The following is a 22787-nucleotide window of genomic DNA, read 5'->3' as shown; positions in this document are numbered from 1 at the left end:
TAGCTACTGTAATTTCCTAATAAGATGTAGTTATTTAATGTTACCTGGTACCTTCTACGCTGCTGCAGTCGATCCTCCTCACTTCGCCCCTCAGTTTCTAAACAAAGCAGATTGAGGCCGCTGTTGTATTACCGCATGCTGCATTCAGTGCAGTCAGACACCAAAGATCAGTGCTCATAAATGTCAGAGTCACCATTATTCTTTACACTTCAGTTTGATGTTGCCAGCTGGGGTGGCAGCAGGGGTGGCATGGCCACCCTACATCTCCCAAGTATATTTACTCATGGGGATTACTGGTTTAAAATCAGGGGGATTTTTTGTGTTTAACTGTGTTTCTGTAAATGAGCAACATTATGTCTAGAATCAACTTTTAACATTATTGAAATTATTTAACACACACACATATATATATATATACATATATATATATATATATATATATATATATATATATATATATATATATATATATATATATATATATATATATATATATATATATATATATATATATATATATATATGTATGTATATATATATAATATATATATGTATATATTATATATATATATATATATATATATATATATATATATATATATATATATATATATATATATATATATATATATATATATATATATGTGTGTGTGTGTGTGTGTTAATTAATATATATACCTAATATATTTACATCAAGGTATTATAATTTTATATTATATATATATATATATATATATATATATATATATATATATATATATATATATATATATATATATATATATACATATATATATATATATATATATATATATATATATATATATATATATTATTATTATTATATAATAATATATATTATTATATATTATAATTTTATATTCTGAAATTATAATTTTATAATTTTATTTTATATTATATATATATATATATATATATATATATATATATATATATATATATATATATATATATATATATATATATATATACATACATATATATATATATATATACATATATATACATATATATATATATATATATATATATATATATATATATATATATATATATATATATATATATATTAGGTATATATATTTTAATTTGGTTTGTGAGACAGCAAATTAGTTAGTTATTAGTTTTGTGAAATGTGAGAAACTGAAGTTTTTCGTCTTTCTTGTAGGTGGCTGAGTCGTCTCAACATGGCAGCGGTTGGCTATGCAGAGCGCGAGAGGATTCGTCAGGAGCAGGGTGAGGGTTCATTCAGAGATTTGATGGAGGGCAGTTATTAGCAGATAGCTACTGCAGAAAGGAGTCCTTAAAAGCTAAAAAAAAAAAAATGACACTGCTTGTCGAACCTTTTCCAGAATGGCCAAACAGGAGTGCCCTGAGAAAACCAACTCATTTTGATCCACTAATTTCCTCCATTTGATGAATTTTAATCTCACCTACAGTCAGTCACAGCTTTTTGATGATGAATCAGTTTTTTGTTTCAACTCATTTGAATATTAGATAGTAATAATAAGTTATTCAGATATATTAATAATTGGAACATTTTTCAGGTATAACATCATAAAGCATCTTTCAGATGCATGGATATAGTTTAGTCCAGTGTTTTCTTTCTCTCCTGCTTGAAGATCTTATCATGTGCTCTTTTGGCTTCTCTGCAGAATGAATGATTGAAGACCTTTCATTTTTTATGTTCTGGTTAGAGAACTTTTCTCTTAAGAGGAATAAATCTGATAGATGACATATGGGTTTTAGACCCACAGGGCATCAGGTTTCAGTGGGTCTTTGTCCATTTTGACCAGTTACATAGTCCTGTTTTCTATTTCAGAACATACATTTGGGGATGGGTGGATGGATGGTTCTTAGAAGACAGATGGAAAGATGGGCTATGCGTGGAAATATTTACACAAATAGATTAATATAAATAAGTAAATTAGTGAATGCTGCTGGAGAAGCAGGTAGATGATCAGTAAGACGTATGCATGGCTGGATGGATCAATCACAAAACAGCATGCATGAAAATATACATGAATGTATGTGTGGACATGAACACTGTAGGCTGTTGGATGGATTAAAGATGGGAGAATTGGTGTGAAGATTGATGGATGTCTAAATGGTTATGGATCAATATTCAGACAAACTGATGATAAATAGATGAATAAATGGATTAATAAATGTTTAAGTATGAGTATCTTGTCTGTCATATCTAATATTTGTGTGTGTCCTCCAGATTATTGGAGTGAGAGTGAACATGAGGAGGACACCACCTCCAGCCCTAAACAGGATAGCCCTCCTCCTCCGTATGACACCTACCCAAGGCCTCCATCAGTGAGTCACACATAAGAGCATGGCAGTGTTACAGCTCATGTGAAATGAATACGTGTTGCTGAGGCAAATTCAGACTCAATGCTCCCTCACAGGCTGTTATAAAAGTTGGAGTTATTGTAACTTACGCCTACAGGGAGGAATGGGGATATATTTGGTGTAATTGTCGCTATAATTGGACACGGAACTGGTTGCTCTACATAAGACTTTGTCTTGGGGCATTTTTTTTTTTTTTTTTTAATATGTTATGATTTGAGTCTTTGGCATTTCAAAAACTCCTCTTTTTTACTCTGTTCAGTCATTTTTCTTTCTCTCTGTTATCTGGCTTCCTCACTAGATTAAATCCCTCTATTAAAGCGCACCATTATGGCAGAATAAAACCAAGCAATCAGTTGACATCTGTTGCATTTTCATGCTTTTCCCTCTCTCTCTGCCAGATGAGCGCCTACTTGGAAGGCCGGGCACGCCTGTCTTCCACAGAAACATCTCGCTCCCGCTCATCCCAGGAGGACTTCTTGTGTGGCGAACCCCCGCCAGCAATTGCAGAGCCGCAGTACCACCCCGGGCCTCTGGGAGGCGGCACCACACACAGTGGGAGAAAACCAGGGGGCAGCAGCAGCAGCGATATGCAGTACAGATGTGACCCTGTGGAGGTGTGTGACAATTCAGTATTAAATTTGATTGTGTTATGACTCTGTCTTCTTGAAATTTTGATTTAATTTCTTAGATAAGGAAAATAAAATGGTTCAGTGGGAGTAAGAAGGAGCACTGGACTCCTGTGATGCTTTTGCTGCACCACATATCGGTACTGTTAGATGAAACTATGCAACTTTTGATGAGTTTTTCATCTGTCATTGCTCTTGTTATTTGACCAGATGGATATTCTGCCTCACTTGATATTTTACCAATAAACTAATCCAAAAATACAATGTGTTTAAAATGTGTTTTAGCAACTTTTACGCAATCTTAGTTTGTTTAAAATGCAAAAAATCTAAATGAAAGCTGTGCATGAGACTCCTAAAGTGGGATTCATAAAACTAAGTTTTTATTTTTATGAACATAAACTTTAGTTTTCCTAATTTATTCTCCAACTATGACTGTAATCCTGTTTATTATGGAAGGAAACCAGTTTCAGCACCCTTAACTGTACCCACAAGCTCTTTCATTTGTAAATCTAAACAGCCTGTGATGAACAGTAAAATAAACATGCTGGAGTCAAGCAATAAAAGCCCAACTTTCAAGTATTTGACCAAAAACCTTTGATTCTCTGTGGGTCCTGAAAGCAGTAGCACCTTTTGTAAGCAGCCAGTCCACAACCAGGCTCTCATTTTCTGGACTATCAGTTTGTTTTCTTAAACCTTTGCTCGAGGGAATCTATAGTTTCAGGCAAAAACGTCAGATTTTAAACAATAGGCCACAAACAGTTATTTTCCATGATATTCATTCAACCTTAAAGGGCTTAATTACCACATTTGAATGATTTTAATGACTTTGTTCCTTGGCCTCGAGACAGAAAAACTCTGTGTTTACTGCTGTGAATTGGGGGTTACAATGAATTTTAGTCTCATGGGGCCTTTTATTTCTTATTATGAAAAGAACATTTGCCAAAACAAGTAACATAACCAAATAAATAAACATGTTCATGTAAAGATATTAGACTTATCAGTAGATTTTACTTAAACAAGGTGTTGTTGATGACATAGATCAATCATGTTAGTTGGTTATTTGATAGTTAAGAAGGTGACGTATCATCTTGTTGATGTCAAACCTCATAACAAGCTAAAAACTGCTCATGTAAATCCTGAAAAACAAGTCAAGCTAACTTTATTTTTAAAAGCACTTTACAACAGCAATCACTGAACAAAGTGCTTAACATGAAAAAAAAAAAATAACACTGGTCTGATTTTGATTTTTGTAGTACCGCTCCAGTCCTGCAGGGGGCAGCAGTGAGACAGGGTCCCCAGGCCGGTCTTCATCTTCTCAGAGACGCTCCTGGCAGGACCTGATTGAGACACCGTTGACAGAGGCTGGACTGCACTACTTACAAACTGGACCACTTGGTAATTCACTTTAAAAGCAGCGTCTTAGTGTCGCATCTACATATGTTTCCAAACATGCTTCTACATTTAATGCTTGAATTTGTTGTCTCATTTGATAGAATCTCACACTGATGGCATGTTGTTGTGACTTTAACAAGAAGTTCTCATTACGGCGTAACATGTATACAGTAAATAAATAGAAATAAAATGTAAACATGGCTTTTCCTGCAGTAAATCTGTAGATGTTAAGAAAAGAAGACATATTTTTCAAGAATCATCCAGTGTCTCTCACTCCTGGTGCACAAGTACCACTGCCCTGCATGTTATAGAGGTAACCCACTTTAGCTCACCTGGATTAAATGAATATTTAATGAGGAGAACTTGCATAAAATTTGGAGTAGGTCAGTGGTACTTAAAGACCTGGATTGAGAACCACTTCTTGAGTCTATATCATACAATTCAGTCCAGATTTGAAGAGTATAAGTTTGTTAAAATTAAGTTACACTTGGTGGGGGTGTTTTAACAGTGGCCTTTCTGTGTGCAGTTTGCATATTCTCCCTGTGTATGCGTGGTTACTCTGGCTTCTTCCTGCCAACTACACATATGTGTTAGGTTAATTGCTATTGTGTACTGATCACTTCTCACATGTAAGTTGCTTTGGATAAAAGTGTCAAATGACTGTAGAGTAATTCTTAGCCTTAACTGAACAGGCAATTAATATAAAATGTTAAGCTCCATGCAGTTTTCCCCTATCCCTATAAAATGTCCATTTTAACAAGGGAAACTGTCAGGATTTACAAGGAACTGCAATGTTTGCAGATTTGCACAATGGCTTCTATTCAGCCCCTGAAGTTGCTGCTTGCTTTTGGTTTCTTTTGTCGATACTATACAAGCTATTGCCATGAATTTAGCATATGTGTACAAATTTTATAATATTTCCAGCATAATATTAGCATATTGGCTGTAAAATAGTAGATAAAAGAGTTCAAGTTCAAGTAATTTTTATTGTCTTCAATGGGGAAGTTAGTGTACAGACAGGTCCTCACAATATGCAAACATAAAACACTCAACTTTACTTACACATGTCCACAGAAATTACTAAAAAAAAATTCAAAACAAACAAAAAAAATCACTCAAATGAAAATAAAAAGGAAACAATGCACCAAATGACCCTTAGATAAGCAGATAAGATAAGATAAGATAAGCACATATGCTCATGATAAAACACAAAAAATGAATAAAAACACTACAAAATACAAAATTCAGTAAAAATCATAAAAAATAAAATCATCTGGAGCTGTTTATAAATGCCAATGAACAGCTTTTCTCCACTTAAGCTTGCTTGCTGTTGTGCTGTTTCAAATGAATGCAAAAGAAATTAAAATCATTTTAAATAAAAACTGGATTATTTTAGTTTAGATTAGTTTGTTTGATCATGACTTATTTATGTGGGAAAGTCTCAACAGCACTCTTTAGAAAATATGTCATCGTTTAGTTCCTTCACTGACATTCTTCTTGAACATATTGATATATTGATTCAGGAATAAAAACACGCTGTGCTGTGCAGCATGTTCCTCTACTGGAATGAGTCATACTGTATCGACAACTCAAGTAAACTGTTATTCTCTCTGTATTTTCTGTCACAGAGGACGCCGTCTTTGCCGAGCCATGCCTAGGTGGTGGCTCGATGATGGCTGGAGCCGTTTACACGCTCCCTCCACAGAGGAACGCGCCGTTGCCCATGGCGATGCAGAGGTTGATTCCTATGGCAACCCAAGGAGGGAAACCCCGCAGCTTCACATTGCCACGAGACAGCAACCTACACACACTCCTTGCACCGCCTGCAAAAGAAGAGCAGCAAACACACAACGGTGGGTTTTAACAGGTCAACACATCTAATGAAAAAAATAAACATAAGAAACCAGACGGGTCAGAGCGGATCCTTCCACTTGCAGCCAGAAGGAAAGAAGAAGAGATATTTACATTTATAGGCCTGCTGTATATACTGTATACAGTACTGAAAAATGTTTTTACAAATGGATACTTTATCAGATGCCATATGCATTTGAGAGAAAGTAAAAAGTCAAATTAATTATGACTTTAAAATTTTATTACTTGCTCCCCTTTAATCCGCTTAGTCAAGGCCACTTAAAAAGAGCAGGAAATCTCATTTTATTTAAATATACTTAACTAAGGAGCTAACACACCCTGATTTCCGGTGTTTCCCAAAAAGACTCTTTTTAGCCTTCATTTACTTGAGAACTCAGCTTCTCCTGTGCTGACAAGAGCCACGAGGTTGGAACACATCCCACCTGTTCATAATGCACTTTTGCTCCCTGTGTGTTTCAGGGTTGATTTTAATGTTCGTTCCATAGTTTATCAACGTCTCAGCGGTCTTGGGCCTTCTATTTTATCTGACCTTCTCTTAAATTATGTTCCCTTGCAGACCCTGAGGTCTGAAGGTACCAGACTTTTAATTGTTCCTAAAGTCAAGACTAAAACCTTTTGTGGAGCGTCGTTCCATCAAGATCCTCAATAGTTTGGTTTTCACAGACAAATAATGGATCTGTCTTATTAAAACTAGCCTGACCAGCGACTCCAGCTGACATGTTTACATGGATGATGCTCAGTCATTTTTAACTCTTTCAGTCTCCAACGTAAACAAATGCACAACGGTCCTGTTTTGCTTTTACTTGTTTTGCTACTTTAAGTATGTACTTAGTTATTAATTTAAACACTACTTCAAATACTACCTCCTTCACTTCATTACCTGTTGTTCCCATTTTTTATTTATTTGTTTTTTTGTTGTTTTTACATTTTAACTCTAGAGCGGTCCGCATGGGGATTCTGTGCACCGGGAACTATGCCTACTCAGTCTATAGGGTATCTGCAATGTTGATTGCTGTGTAGGTGGTTGGGGGACCGAGCACTGCAGCCCAGTACTTGTGGTTTGGACCCTGGACTGCTATCTGTTATATGTTTATCTATATCTATATCTATATCTATATCTATATCTATATCTATATCTATATGTCTATATGTCTATATGTTATCTTGGCTGTTCTTTGGTGGCAGCCTCTCCTGGTGTGAACAGATCCCCAAAATATAATTTCCTTCCAGTCAGATGTTTATTTCCATTCATATTTTTATGTTCAGTTAAAAAGACAGAAACAAGGAATTTGTGTGTATGTTTGTGCTAAATGGGATTGGGAGTGCTTGTGTGTTAGAGTGACTCCGTAACAGAGCTTCTGCAGATTTCACGCAAGTATAGAATATTATGTGGGAACAAATAGGATAAATCCAGGTTAAGCCATGTGTAAAGTTGAGCCTGCTGGTACATCTAAACCACGGCCATCAGCTCAGCCGCCTCCTCCAACAGAAAGCTGTCCAATTCTCAGCTTCTGCAGCTGAGAATTGGGCCACCAAGTTCCCCGCCTTTTGGCCTGACACCAAGGCTAAACCACAAGGTATTTTGAGGCAAGCTCCCTTCACATGCATTAGCTCAGGAGGGTGCATTGGTTTGTCTGTTCTGGGTGAGTTAGTCAATACATTCTGGTGCCAGTCTGTCGAGGTCTGATCCTCTGTCTGATCCTTCCCCCCAAGACGACTTTGTCTTTGCAAACCATGCCCCAGGACCATGGAAGTACCAAAATAAGGTTGCAATTCATGGAAATGCGTTTGGATTAAATTAAAGTTACAAAAAAGGTAATTATCTTTGGAGCATATGAAGTCATTAGCAGTTATTGCGCATTAGCCATAAAACGATGCAGATTGTTGCCGTGGGAAAGAATGACCTGCACATTCCTCTGTTGTGGCCGAAGAAGCATCTTCCTGAACACACCTCTTTGTTTAGTCAGTGGGTTATGTAGAGGTTTCAGCAGCTTTTGCATTGTTTTTATTTGCAAAATAATCAGCAAAAAACACTTTAAAAGGATTATTGATATTTCCTGACCAAGTCAGGAAATCTGACTTCTAATCAGTCATCTTTGTGTGTCATTTTTCTCCATATGAAGGTTCGACATTTTATTTCTTAATCTAGTGGTCATTGAATGCACCATCAACGACCCTGTCATTATTAAAATAAATTTGTTAACGTAGATTAAAAGTAGATCATATAAACAACATTTTAAAATGGTATTCTCTAAAAACTGAACCAAAACACACAAATAAGGACCAACAAATCAGCCCAGCATTTTTACTTTTACTAGAAAAATGATTCAATCATTAAATTGGGAGTAAACTGTTTACTGCTTGTTACTGTGTGGTGCTTTAACCACCTACCATGCAGGACGTTACATTCAGCTATCGCTAAATCTGTCTTTTGTTGAATTGTAAATAAGGGACATATAAGTATTTGCCAACAAACTGTCAGTCAAACACTGTTTAGTTTCAGTGTGTGGTGATCTGAACTTGGTTTGCTTTAAGAATACAAATGATAGACATGTGAATATTTATAGATAATAGCAGCTATATAACAAATATGTAGCTTTGCAGCGTAGGAAGAACACCACCTCCTGTTGTATTTTGACCAAAACATTTCACAAACATTTAACTGAAATGTAAAAAATATCATTTTTTGCCAACGATGGATTTACATTTGATTCTCTTTAGCAGGGACAAACCGCTAAGAAAAAAAAAAAGGAAAGAAAAACAAAATGTAGACAGCCCAATGACGCTTGGACAGGTGTGATGTGAGTTGTTCTGTTGCTATTAATACTGTGCCAGTTGCTTTATTTAATCTAGTTTATACAACACTTGAATGTCTCAGTTTAGACTGTAAAACTCTTTAAAGAAACTACAATCACAGCAACAAAAGCTTCTTACTTTGAGGTAAGAGTGCACGCAGAGAGACACGATTATTGTTCTTTTCTCTTGTCCTGGGGGGGGCTTGTACTCTGTCTGCTGTCCAGCTACAGACAGAGCAGAAAGAAGAAAGTGTGTCTTATACTGACAGCCACTAGAGACGGTAAAGAAGGATTTTTTAAGGTGAAGACTTTGACGTCACTCAATGTGCCAGATACAAAACCGCTCTCAGGCAGACACATATCCCTTCCACCATCATCATTAGTCTCCATTAACACACACTGCATTCATACACTGTTCTAATGAGGCTAATGAGGCTATGGTGTGCTGGTTGCTAAGGTGAGGTGCAAGGAGGAAAGTGCCAGGCTAAACCAGTAGATAAGGCTGATTTATATGTGTATGTATCAGGTGGTAAATGCATGATCTGTTAAGAGAGCAGAACAATGGATGCTGACGCGGAGGAGGTTATAAACTGCCATGGTGGAGAGAACGTCCCTGAGGCTGACAGGGAGGAGAGGATTTTTTATCATCATTAGTAATCTCTCTGTGACTAATACAAGCTGTTACACTGTGTGGTAGAAGTGTTAATCTACTGCTGTCCTCCAGTGGTGAAGCTGAGATATTAGCAAGCCTCTTAAGTGTCAAATCTCGTGCCTGATCTGAACAGAAGAGTTAAAAATCACCATTAAACGTGCGTCTCTGTGTTTCCCTCCGACTGTATTAAAGGTGGAAGTGAAGGTGCGTCCCTCGGCGACCTGTTTCGTGCATGTGAGCAGGGCGGAGTCTGTCCTTTGGGGCGGGAATCAGAGGCCAAAGGCCAGACAGAATTCAGGCAGTCGTTCCTCCGGCGCGCCGCGGACCCTCAGCTCAATGAGCGCCTGCACCGTCTCCGCATACTGACCTCCACGTTGAAGGTTGGTTCACACAAGGACATGTGCAGGAAGGTTGTATAGAGACACAAAACACATGCCCAACCGGCCAAAAGCTCTGAATATTTACTTTTTTTTATCTTTTCGTCAAATGACAGTCCACGCAGAGCAGCTGAAACCTAATCAGACCTGTCAGTCAGATGTGTACCGAGCTGCAGCGACGACTCACAGATTTATATGCAGGAACTGTGGAGGCCAGTTTATAGTTTCATTATCTACTCATGCTGATTAATATAGCAAACAGACAAGTAGTACAACTTACAGCTTCAAAGCAGCATCTGGTGGAAATACATGAAAATACTAATAAAATGGACACGAACCTAATTATGGTGCACAAAAATTTTTTAGTGATGGATAAAAAAGGTAAGAATATTTGTAAATCAGATTGCATCTCCAGTCTCAAAGCTGAGCATTTACAGACCTTTAAAACACCTGCAAGACACTGAAAGTACAAATTGTTTCTTATCTCAATAATTTAGAAACGATAATAGGAAGGAACAGTTTTTACATAAAATATTATTTCGTATTAATAATTGTATTATCCGTTATTGTATGTAAACTGTGTGTAAGATTGTATGTGAAAATACAATTATTACAATATATATGTATGTATATATATATATATATATATATATATGTATTATATATATTTTGTAATAATAATTGTATTTTTACATACAATAACGGATTTTGTATGTAGATCCCGTAAGAATGTACTTTCTTCATTTTCCACAATACATATATTAATCATTACAATGATAAAGATAGCAGATTTCCGTAGTTTTTATATGTTAAAATTAAAGGAATGTCAGCAATAGGCAGCAAATAATAACATTTAGCAGATTACAGGTCAACAAACAGTCTTTTACTGTGTTTGGATTTGATATATCACAAAAAGGAATAAGCCTCTAAAGAAGGCCTGTTATGTTCATACGACAGAAGTTCTTATTAAACATGGATTAAATCTCAAAGGATTAAAAGTGAAATTAGTTCATTGCAGGTTCTTCCCAAGTAAAGAATAATAAACCCACAAACTATAGACAGCATAGATCAGGAACACTGGGCGCTGTCGGAGCACACACAGAGCTCTCAAAATGTGGCCTTTTAGGGATGGGAGGGGGGGTGAGAGCGACATGTGCAAAGCAACTTAATTAGACAGATGAACTTATGACTATGAACAATATCCAGATGTGCTAAGGGAAATGAAAAATAAAAGGTTGGCAGAGTACCCTTAACCAACCGGGAACATTTTTAACCATCTCTTGGAGTTAATGATACCTGTCAGTCATTTCCACAGCTAAACTGATATTTGCTGTCCAAAATTAACACTAGAACGAGGAGTTGTTGCCAAGCAACAAAAAGGCTTTTATCTCCAGGAAGTGTTGTGAGCTGAGCATTGTGATAGGTCAGTTTTTATTGAACCTAATTAATCTCATCTTCCACCCTTTTTTTTATAAATAGGCAGCTCCATACATGTTATCTTACTTGGCAGCCTGACACTCTGCAACCATTAAAATAATCTGTGATTTTTCTTGTTTTTATTCTTTATCCATAAAACTACTGAAGAGTGAACTTCCAGAGAGCTCACTTCATTGATAACATGCTGCTTCTCAAGACTGATTCCCTGTTTTTTGGGTTTTTTTTGCTCAAATTAACCACTTTTGTTATCTAAACTCCACTGAAAGAACTAGCCTTATCTTTAAATTAGTTTTCTTAATTCACACATGAATGCTTCCCAGAATAAAATGGACGTTCCTGAGAAAGCTTGTCTGGTTTACAAGCATTATAATGTATATATTTATTGTAATTTCTTACCCCAGTGCACACATAAACCTGCGCACGACGCAAAATGTCTGTCCTGTTGGTTTTATCTCTGTCACATGTCTCACAGTGTGTCCTGGGTTTGGTTTGAGTCTTCATGTCTGTGGCTCCATGCTGCTGCTCCTGGTCTCAGTGCTCGTGGCTGATTACAGAGTTTGTTATCAGTGTTGCGTCCTCTGTGTACGGCGGGAGGGGGCTGGTGAAGGCATGGGGGGTTTGTTGCTCGTTGCATAAACTTTATTTGTTTATGTAATTATTTCTTAAGGATGGATGTGTGGCTTTGGGTATTTGGGTGGACAAGCCTTCATGTTTGGTCCATGTCTAGCATCTCTCAAAAGGAATATATAAAGCTTTGGGGAGTTTTTGGGTGAAAATACCCTGCAGAACTAAAAAAAATGACCCTGGTAGAAGCTACAACATCTACCCTGCCTTAATGCAGGCTTTCTGATCAGGCAGTTTCAACATATCTGCTGCGGTTGCTGTGGAAACAACAGAGGCAGGCATATTTTCTGTCAATGTTCTTTTGTATTAACAGGATAAAATCGTGGTGATAAAAGAGAAAAGCAGCGTTTCTCAGTCGTGGCATACTGCTTAGGACAGAGGTGGATGACCATCCTGAGGTCCTCACTCAGTTTAATCAATCTAATACAGCTCAATTTCTTTCTTAACATTTTATCCTTATAATACCAGGATGTCTGGAATTAATTCTTGGCCTGCTTTGGATGCAAGTGAAAGCAAAATGCTGGTTAATATTTCAAATTAATTTTTCTTTGACAATACTCTTTCACTACATCGATGCTTCTTTTTACAACCCAAAGCAATGAGATGTGGGAAAGTGATTTCATCTTAAAACAGGCTGGCATTTAATGTTTGATCTTTATTTCATTTTGGTACATTCCTACATTTTAAGGCTTTTTACAAATAACAAAAGGAAGTTGGGACAGTGGCAATTCAATGCCAATAATGGAGTAAACATCCTCAGTAAGGCCTTACAGGTATGATTTTAGTGAACAATTAACTTGAAATGCTCAGTCTGCCTATATAGCAGAACATGCTCAAATCTGATTGGCTCCGGAGAACAAGGACCAAAAGAGTGAGAATACTGGAGTATTGAAGCCTACAGCAGGATCCTGCTTAAGTTTTTGGAAGGTTTGCAGACAGAAAAGAAGTATTCCACTCAAAATAATATGTATTTGAATGAACATAAAAATAAAATCTCGGAAAGGATTTCCATGTGATTAATATGTATTCATCAAACATTTTTTATTTTTTTCATATCATGAAATTCTGTTATTGTAATAATTTGTCTGAATTGAACCATCTAATCAATGAATGATGATTCAACTTATTTACTGCCTCTTGACCCAGTTTATTTTATTATAGTTGGTCCAAATTCAAATGTTTTGATTGAATTCATTCATATATTCATTTTATATACCATTTAGTTCATTCATTTATTATCCTAACTGCTTAATCCAATGAAGGGTCGCGGGGAAGCTGGAGCCTTTGGGCGAAAGGCAGGGTATGCCCTGGACAGCTCGCCAGTCCATCACAAGGTCACACCGAGACAAACAACCATTCATGCTCACACTCACTTACTACGGGCAATTTAGAGTAACCAATTAACCTAACATGCATGTCTCTGGATGGTGGGAGGAAGCCGGAGTACCCGCGCATATGGGGAGAACATGCAAACTCCACACAGAAAGGTCACTGTCCAAACCTTGCCCCAGCCCAAGGATTGAACCAGTGACGTTCTTACAGTGCTAACCACTATGCCACAGTGGAGCCCCCATTCAGTCCCATTCCGGGTAATTCAGTAGTTATCAGGCAAAAACCAGGGTACACTCCAGACAGGTCGCCAGTCCAATGCAGGTGAAAAATTAGGGTTTTTTTTTCTGAATTTGTCTGTTTGAATTCTGATTGGATCACAACGAATTGCCTCGAACTGATTTGTCAGTTAAATGCCATGGGATGATGTTATAAATTGGTGCAATAAATTTGAATTGAATTGAATTGAATTGAATTGAATTGAATTGAATTGAATTGAATTGAATTGAATTGAATTGAATTGGGCTGCACGGTGGCGCAGTGGTTAGCACTGTGGCCTCACAGCAAGAAGATCGCTGGTTTGGTCAGTGGCCTTTCTGTGTGGAGTTTGCATGTTCTCCCCGTGTATGCGTGGGTTCTCTCCTGGTACTCCGGCTTCCTCCCACCATCCAAAGACATGCATGATAGGTTAATTGGTCACTCTAAATTGCCCCTAGGAGTGAGTGTGAGTGTGAGAGTGGTTGTTAGTCTCTCTGTGTGTGGCCCTGCAATGGACTGGCGAGCTGTCCAGGGTGTTCCCTGCCTGTCGCCCAAAGCCAGCTGGGATAGGCTCCAGCTTCCCTGCGACCCTGAATTGGATTAAGCGGTTCAGAAAATGAATGAATGAATTGAATTGAGCCCTGTGATGGACAGGATGTGCCCGGCCTCTGATCCAAAGATTGCTGAGATGGACTCCAGCTCCCCTATGACTTTTAATCGAACTGAGTGGTTTGGAAAATGAACGAACGAATGAACTCATTTTTCACAGGAAGAAAAGTTTTTGGCAGAACCCAGCTCAGATAGGGTGGCCATCTTTCGTAGATTTGATTCAACGTTCATTTAATCGTTGATCCACTTAATCGTAATAAAATCGTATATAAAAAATTTACTTCACTCAAAAAAATAGCTGAATTCCCAAAAAAACAATTGTTACTGAAATACTCCCCATATTATTTTTTTTAAGTTAATGCTAATGCTAAATTTTTAAAAGTTATAATCGTTCTGTATGTACTTTAGTTGACATAACTTAACTTCCACTGTTCAGATTTCACCAGATTTTCTCTTTCTGTTTCAAACTTTGACTGGGATGTCACAGTGAGTTATCATGGGTTAATCCTGCATGACCAGAGTCTCGCTAGTTTGAATAGTTTGTGCTAGTTTTTGCAGGGACCTTCTTATAATAATGTTTTTTCTTTATATTTAAATAACTTCTTTATGATAATGATTTTTTACATTTATATTTTTTTCTTTGTATATTAATTACTTTCCCTAAAAGTGCATCAAAATGTTCCTTAAATTCAGTCAGAATAATATTATAAAATCTGGGTATGTCAAAACTTCACCATCAAGCGCACTGAAGTTACAAATATATGTTTATAGCAATTAATTCATCTTAAGAACACAAACCAGACAAATTGAAGTAAAAATTTCAAATCTCCCCAAAACTGGATGTATCCCCGTCCATGTGTGTCTTGCTTTCAGTGTGTCTGCATTTTCAAAACGTAGTGGTGACAAATAATTAAAAAGTGACCCGCCCCTCCTTTGTTTCTGCATCCTCATAGGACAGGGAGGGCGAACTAGCACTGATTGACAGGCTGCTGGCCAATCCCCAGCTGTCGTCGGCAGAGTTCCAGGAGTGGAAGAGAGCCTATCAGGAGCTGTTCACTCAGGAGCCAAACTCATCCACCGAATCAGACCCTGGGCCGCCCCTCACCCCCTCCCTGTCTCACACACACTCCTACATTGAGACGCACGTCTGACGCGTAAACCACACACAAACTTAGATTGCTTGGTTTCTGGATAGAGATGACCAAACTGCTGCTGATGTTCTCATGCGTCTCGAGTTGCGATCAGAGGCGTCAGATGATGACGGACTGCGTCAACAGAGGAGAATAGGGCGCTCATTCAGCAGCCTTGATGTAACAAGTGCAAGATGACAGCTTTCTGAGGAGCGTCGCATCACACACCACAAGCTGATTGGTTTGTGCCTCTCACACTGACTCGTGGCCAGATGATGTGCTGATTCTTGAGTATTACGTATTCGCTTTTGTGCTGTCCCTCACATCCAAAACGCCACACAAAGAAGCCGCCATTACTTCCTGTGGATGATTTTCATCATTTCCACACAGAGTGGGATCACAGAGTGTATTTTTATTCATCCTGCTTGCCTTGCCATGTTTATACTAAGTGCACAGTATCTAATAGACCGTCTAATAGCCAGCAAGTGACATGCATTGTATTCTATAAAGCCTTATACTTGATGATATTGATATTTACTGTACAGTGAGTGTTACAGCAGATGACAGTGAGCATATGTCTTTTTTTTTTTTTTTAAACCTACTGGTCTCACTTGCACTCTCTAACTATCTAGATTTAGAGGCTTTTGTTTGTGCCGATTTAGTAACTTCTAACTGCGCTGGGCTGGACCCGAAGCATGCAGCATCCTCTTGAAATAGGAGCCATTTAAGGGAAAAATCCACCCCAAACCGACTGAGCACAGTTTCTGACATGTAGTCAGGGTTGATTTTGTGTTTGGTATTTCATTATCAGTATGGTTTCACTTCAATGCAAAGAATAACATAACTTCTCATTTACAAGTAACTGAAGAATCATGGCTAATAGGATGTATATAAATATTTTTTGACTTATTTGCTGAAACTGTTACAGTAATTTATGCCTCAAATAAATAAAAGAGACAAAAAGGGGAAACAAATTGCCCTGTCTTGATACTCCTGATCATTTTAATATAACTTGCAAGAATCCACTGTGCTTGAGTGCAAACAACCAGTAAGATCCAGACAGTTACTGCAACTTAACTAGTTGGTTAAACCAACCGGAGGACAAAGGCAGAGCTGAAGCACAGTGGAGAGGGAGCATCCTACCAGCTGGGATGTTTTTCTCTTTCCAAGTTTCTGCTCTAGAAAGCAACATTCAATAAAATACTTGTATAGTTTAAAGTATTTTAAGAATGTAAGTCAAAAACAGACTTTTTTAATGTAAATAAATTGTGGACACTGATATCCAGACACTAACAAACACCTGTAATCCAGAAAGAGAAAATGAAAGACCATCACCAGAACCAAATGCTGCCGTTTCATACTTCTTCAAATGACATTACATAACTTATCTGAACCAAAAGAGTCTGACACTAATCAGAAATATGTAGAGTAATTTAGGCTGTTTTAAAACCAAACTTCTGAAACATAAAGAAATTTTGGCCACTAAACCAAAAACTGAGTTAGAATCAAAATTCAGTTTCATATGCCAAGTTTGTGCAGGAGCTGGATTTATTTTTTCATATCTGATTCGTTCTACAATACAAACAAACTGAATCAGAACAAAGTAAAAGTAACAAATGGCCTCTATATTTAGGTTGTTTTTTGAAATTCATTATTATAAAAAATGACTTAAGTAAGACTGTTGTTGCAGCAGCTTTCTACCGGACATGACATACAAACTGAGAGTGCTTTTGCCATAACTGTAAGATTTTCATTGTAGTTGTATTTTAAAAGCATAACCTTGATGGCTGAGTCAACTGCAGTCAGTTTATATTCATTTGCTCCATCCATTTGTCATGTCCCTCCCTAAATCTTAGTAAGCTGGCTTGAACGGGGTTTATTTTCACCATCATCTTTGCTAATCACATTAATATTATGCATAAGTTATAGAGTACTACTGATAATTATTATAATGTATAGTGTAAGCAGGCTACAACAATGAACTGAGTGTTTAGAGAGCCAAGATAAAACAACTTGACGAGCAAAACTGACTACAAGTATATGAGGTTTGGAAAACCAAGCACTTTTTCTCTGATGATTGTATTACAAATATAAATTCTATAAACGTTAAAAAACTTTACTGTAAATCTCCCTGCAAGTGAACCCTATAGTTGATACAAATAACTTCCCATGTAAACCTTGTAGAGCCATTTTAAATATATTCAAAATATATTTATTTTTTTTATAAAGCAAATACAGGAAACTAATGCATAATTACATAATTCTATTTAAAAAGTAATATTTAAATAAGAATTATTTTATTGAGGGGTGAGCCTATTATTTTTTTGCTATGTTTGTAGTGATGAATGGAAAACAAGCAATTTTGATTCAATAACACAAAATCTATTATAGCAAAACTTTAGCCAATCAAAGCTTCTTATTTCCCGTTTGTGTCAATGAATCTGGAAAATGCAACTCTTTTCTCTCAAAAACAAATTGTAGATTCAGCATCCACACACTAGAGGGTGCTGCAAAAAGATACAAGATCTATGTGAATGTGTATTCTATTAATGCAAAAGGAAATTCAATTCAGATGTTAATTGTTGAATCATTGAGACAGAAAAGTTTCAGACACCCTTCAGTGAGTAAATGTGACTGTATTAATATGTAATTTTGGCAGAGATTGACCTGTATGGTGCAAAGGAGATCTGATGTATTTAGAGTTGTTTTGTTTTTTTTGTTTTTTTGAGTCGACAAAATGACCTTTCCCAAAGCCCCGCCCCCAAACGGTCAACGGTTATTAGCATCTCTGACTACGTAAAGCTAGGTCAGTTATTCCCCAACATGGTGAAGTGATGCACCAAGGTTATGTAAGGCAGCAGGTATCCCAGGAGTTACTCTGGGGGAGTCATGTTTTTTTTCCTTCCTAAAACCTAAAACTAACCCGGAGTGATGCCTAAAATGAATAAAAATGATGTGGAAGGCCTGAATGTTTAGAAAAGTAGTATCCCAGCTCGGTGGGTTTTGTACAAGTGCGTTATCCTTGCACTCCATATATAAAACACCTTTTGCCACTATGTAGAGGATATCGCGCTGCCATTGCTCCTAAACATGTCTGTAACACACAATGGTGCTCAACCAGGACAAGACTGAAGTTTTAATCATCGGTCCTGAAGACAAGAGAGAGATCATTTCATGCAAACTGCAGAGTTTTAAATCCTCCCAGTGTGTACGAAATCTGGGTGTTATTTTTGACTCTGAGCTGAAATTTATTCCACATATCAGAAATGTTACAAAGACAGGATTTTATCATCTTAAAAACATCGCCAGAGTCCGCCCATTTCTCTCTCTTGCCAGCACGGAGGTACTAATGCATGCTTTTTATTTCTAGTAGACTAGACTACTGTAATGCCCTGCTCTCTGGTCTGGTCTGGTAGAGTATTTCTAGTTTACAACTACTGCAGAACTCGGCGGCACGAGTTCTGACAAGGACCAGGGGGCGGGAACACATTATACCTGTTTTAAAGTGGCTGCATTGGCTCCCCGTGCATTTCAGGATTGATTTTAAGGTTCTTTTAGTGGTTTATAAATGTCTTAATGGGCTTGGGCCTTCTTATTTATCTGACCTGTTTTTAAAGTATGAGCCCTCGCGAGCCTGAGGTCCTCAGGTACCGGCCTTTTAGTTCTTCCTAAAGTTCGTACCAAAACACATGGCGAGGCCACATTTCAGTATTACGGGCCTCGCCTATGGAACAGCCTGCCTGAGGGCCTCAGGGCTGCAGAGACTGTTGATGTTTTTAAAAAAACGCTCAAGACCTACCTTTTTAGTTTAGCTTATAACTAAGTTTTAACATTCTTATATTAACCTATATTCTTCTTTTTAGTTAATTTTATTTATTTATATATTTTAAATATTGATTTACGTCTTTTCAGTTAATTTGATTTATTTATTTTATATATATTTATTTACATTTTAGTATAGATTTTTTTTATTTTTTTTTTATGGATTTTATTTTTGTTTAGTTATCACTCCAGCTCTCTCCTCATTGGGGTCCTCTTCAGCAAGGGCTGCCCCTGCTCTGACTGCATGGGTGTTGCTGTGGGGGCTGTCCCTGTCTGGTGGGTTGGGATCCAGCGCTGCAGCCTTACGGTTGTGGCGTGGGTCCTGTCTGCCCGGACCCGGGTGGCCCCCATGGTGATGGCCTGGGTGGTCTTGGTTGGGTAGACCTTTGTGTAGAGGCTCCCTGAGAATATCGTTTCCTTATCTGGTGCACATCTGGTGCAAATGCACCTGGCCATTCATCTTCTTTTAACTGTTACAGGGCAAATAGGGCATGCGTGAGGGTGGTTGTGGGTGGGTGAAAGGGGATGTGTATGTGTGTTAGTGTTTTATCTATTTTGATGTAAATTGTTTTATAATGTAAAGCACTTTGTATGGTTTTTAAGCACGAAAAGTGCTATACAAATAAAATTCGATTTGATTTGATTTGACTGGTACACACGCTATCCCCATCATGACTTTCACAAACACGCCATTGGCTCCAGAAAGCTTGACTGGTGTAGCAGTAGTAACCAAGGGCTGGGGCTTTTGCAAAAGGTTAAAACTTGTTCATTTTTTGTCTTTATGTAACATTTTTTAATTGTTGCACTCTTGTTTTTGTAACAACCTATGTATGCATTGCAAAACTATAGAACCTCAAATCTGAACTGCTTGTTCTTTGGCTCTAACTTAAAGAAGAAGGTTGCAGACGTTTTCATATAATTACATTTTTTATTTAAAAATAATTGAGTGCATTTCCAATTGTCACAACATCACAGAGATATATTCTGCGTTTTGTCAATAAGTAAAAGCAAGAAACTCGATGAATGGCAATTATTTCAAATTAAAGTTTGCATTAGTGTAAATTTAAATTAATTCAGATTTCTGTTAATTTTCTCTGCCTTTAAGGCTGTTGGAGCATCCTTTGTCTTTGCAATGTCCTCTTTTGCTTTCTCTGACTGTAAAAACATCATCCTCAGTACATTCCCAGGGAAATGGTCACTTTATGACTGAGCAACATTTTGCTCAAAACAAAACATCTATGCTTTAATAAATTAATGAAGTATAAATAAATATATAGATAAGTTGAGTAAGACTTATTTTAAAAACATATATAAAAGACAACTTTTATTTATTTTATAGTAGGATTAATATTGTATATTTAAATAAAGGAAATGACATCATCAGAGTATAAGTCATTGATCAACACTTGTATAACAGTGTCAAAGTTTCCAAGGGTGGATTTTTCCTTGAGTATCTTGCTCTCTTTCCTGCATGTGACATAGAACATATGATTAATATTTTGCATTGGAAATTAATTATGGGGCCTAATAAATATTTCACTACTTCTGTGCTGCTGCCAAAAGATATAATACTCAGACTCTGCACAAAACAACGAAAGCAATCATACATGCAGTCGGTACACGCACTGATAAACCCTCAGTTTAAATGCTCTTTCCATGCTGCTGCCAGTGGTTGGTTGTAGTAGCATGTCTTTGTTGTTAAAAAAGAAAAAAAAATCCTTTTTTTTTGTTTTTGTGCTTAAAATCTCTAGATATTGTAGATCCCTGTTTATAGAGTGCAGACTAACTGTGTTAGATGATCTCTAATCTTATCAAGGTTATTTTTATTTATCTATTTATTTTATGGGCAGACTGTTGTTGAATAAAGTTGTTTAGTGTTAAATCAGTAAATTATGATAAAAAAAAAAACAGTATTTATTTATGTGATCATTCTTTGTGTTCTGTTGGAAGATGAGGGTGTATCAATAAAGTTTGGTCATTTGGATAAAGTCTTTTTTGTGGTTTGTTATGACTGGTAACAGCTGCAGAAATATTTCCTCCAGCAAGTCAGACAAAAAGAGATCATGACAGAACACAACAGTGGGGGGAGGGATAGTATTCAAATCCTATTTTAGGTTCAAATTGTTACAGCATATGCCCTAAATTAAAAGTCTTCCTTTATAGATTTATTATCAGAAAAGTAAAAAAAAAAAAAAAAAAAAAAAATACGAGGATTTTCTCATCTTAATCATTTCAGTGTGGTATGATAAAGTAATTTTGTACTTCAGCAGGGTTGCCCAAATTAAACTGCATTCTTGCACTTTAACCTCGATCTGCACCCCGCTCCATAGTGCAAATCATTCACATAATTGCTCTTCTACTACGCCAACCGGAGGTTTTCATTTGGAGGCACATTCAAGAGCTCAGACTAGAAGATTTGCCAAAATTTTACAATGTATACAAGATGACAAACCTAGTGACAAAAGAGGATGTTGGATGGCAGAAAATAACCACCAGTCATATATAGGTTTCTAACCAAGCACGCCTTGTCTTGGAAACGTTACATATTTTTTTGATCACTGTTGATCCCTTGGAGCTGAATCTGGTCACATTGGTCCCTAAACTGCTCCTTGCTTATTGTAGTTTGCAGTTTGCAAACATATATAAATTATATCTGAAGACATGCAGAAATTTTGCTTCAAACTGTAAAATGTGTGAGACATCATAATAAACATGCATATGTGTCAGTAAAATCAAGAATATTTTTTAAACCAAGAGCTTGAATGACTTCAACTGGACCTGTTTTTTCTTGGTTCTTGAAATGGCCTCATCAGCTTAGAGCTATAAAAGGAATATCACAGGTTGAGGGTTGTTGAGATCATAAGTTTTACTGGCTTAGTCTTCTTACATTGTGATAACTGGGCTAGTTCAATGAAACTGTAAACCTCTTAAATGAAAACATTGGGTAGAAGAATCGAAAGTGTCTGTTCTTTCTAAGAGGGTTTTTAGGTGGATCAAGTTTATGTCATCAGTAAGATGCATTTTTGCTGCAGATTTGTTAAAGTCACATTAGAAGTGTTGGTCAGAATTACAACCTGTGGATAATTTCCTGTAGTCAGTAGCGCACATTGAGTATGCCAAATAATCTGAACAAATGCATAAAATTAAATGGTTTACAGCTTAATATTGGTTGTCTACAATGTTAAGCAACATTATGGTTGACATGTCTTTGGTGGCATTGGTGCTTTACTTATGAATGGAATGTGGCAGTAATAAATTGTTAAATAGTAATTTTATCTGCAGTTTCAGCATGCCATTCCCAAATTTGATAATTTTGGCTTGATTTTTTATTCATTGAAGGAAAAATTTGAAATAGTAATAAACAAGGATAAAGTACCAGTGTGGCTAAAGGTATAGCTACACATTTTTAAAGCAGTACATCCGTATCATAACTGAGAAAATGTTAACGACAGAATAATACCCATATAACTCTTGATAAAATGTGT

The 22787-nt window shown here is 36.7% G+C and overlaps 1 protein-coding gene across 1 annotated transcript in view; it reads left to right on the top strand.

The window, feature by feature from the left end:
* The window catches only part of cnksr2a (connector enhancer of kinase suppressor of Ras 2a), a gene marked incomplete at both ends in the record, with an annotated part of 69037 nt that extends 53536 nt beyond the window's left edge, over nucleotides 1-15501 (top strand). The window contains 7 exons of the mRNA XM_079260180.1: nucleotides 1190-1257; nucleotides 2246-2343; nucleotides 2778-2993; nucleotides 4259-4400; nucleotides 6026-6250; nucleotides 9909-10096; nucleotides 15304-15501. Coding sequence (XP_079116306.1) covers nucleotides 1190-1257; nucleotides 2246-2343; nucleotides 2778-2993; nucleotides 4259-4400; nucleotides 6026-6250; nucleotides 9909-10096; nucleotides 15304-15501 — 1135 coding nt within the window. The remainder of the gene's footprint in view (nucleotides 1-1189; nucleotides 1258-2245; nucleotides 2344-2777; nucleotides 2994-4258; nucleotides 4401-6025; nucleotides 6251-9908; nucleotides 10097-15303) is intronic.
* Nucleotides 15502-22787: the final 7286 nt, after the last annotated feature.

This window comes from Telmatherina bonti (assembly GCF_933228915.1).
Source record: "Telmatherina bonti genome assembly, chromosome: 20".
In the NCBI taxonomy this organism is placed as follows: domain Eukaryota; kingdom Metazoa; phylum Chordata; class Actinopteri; order Atheriniformes; family Telmatherinidae; genus Telmatherina; species Telmatherina bonti.
This window is presented reverse-complemented; position numbering and strand designations above follow the sequence as displayed.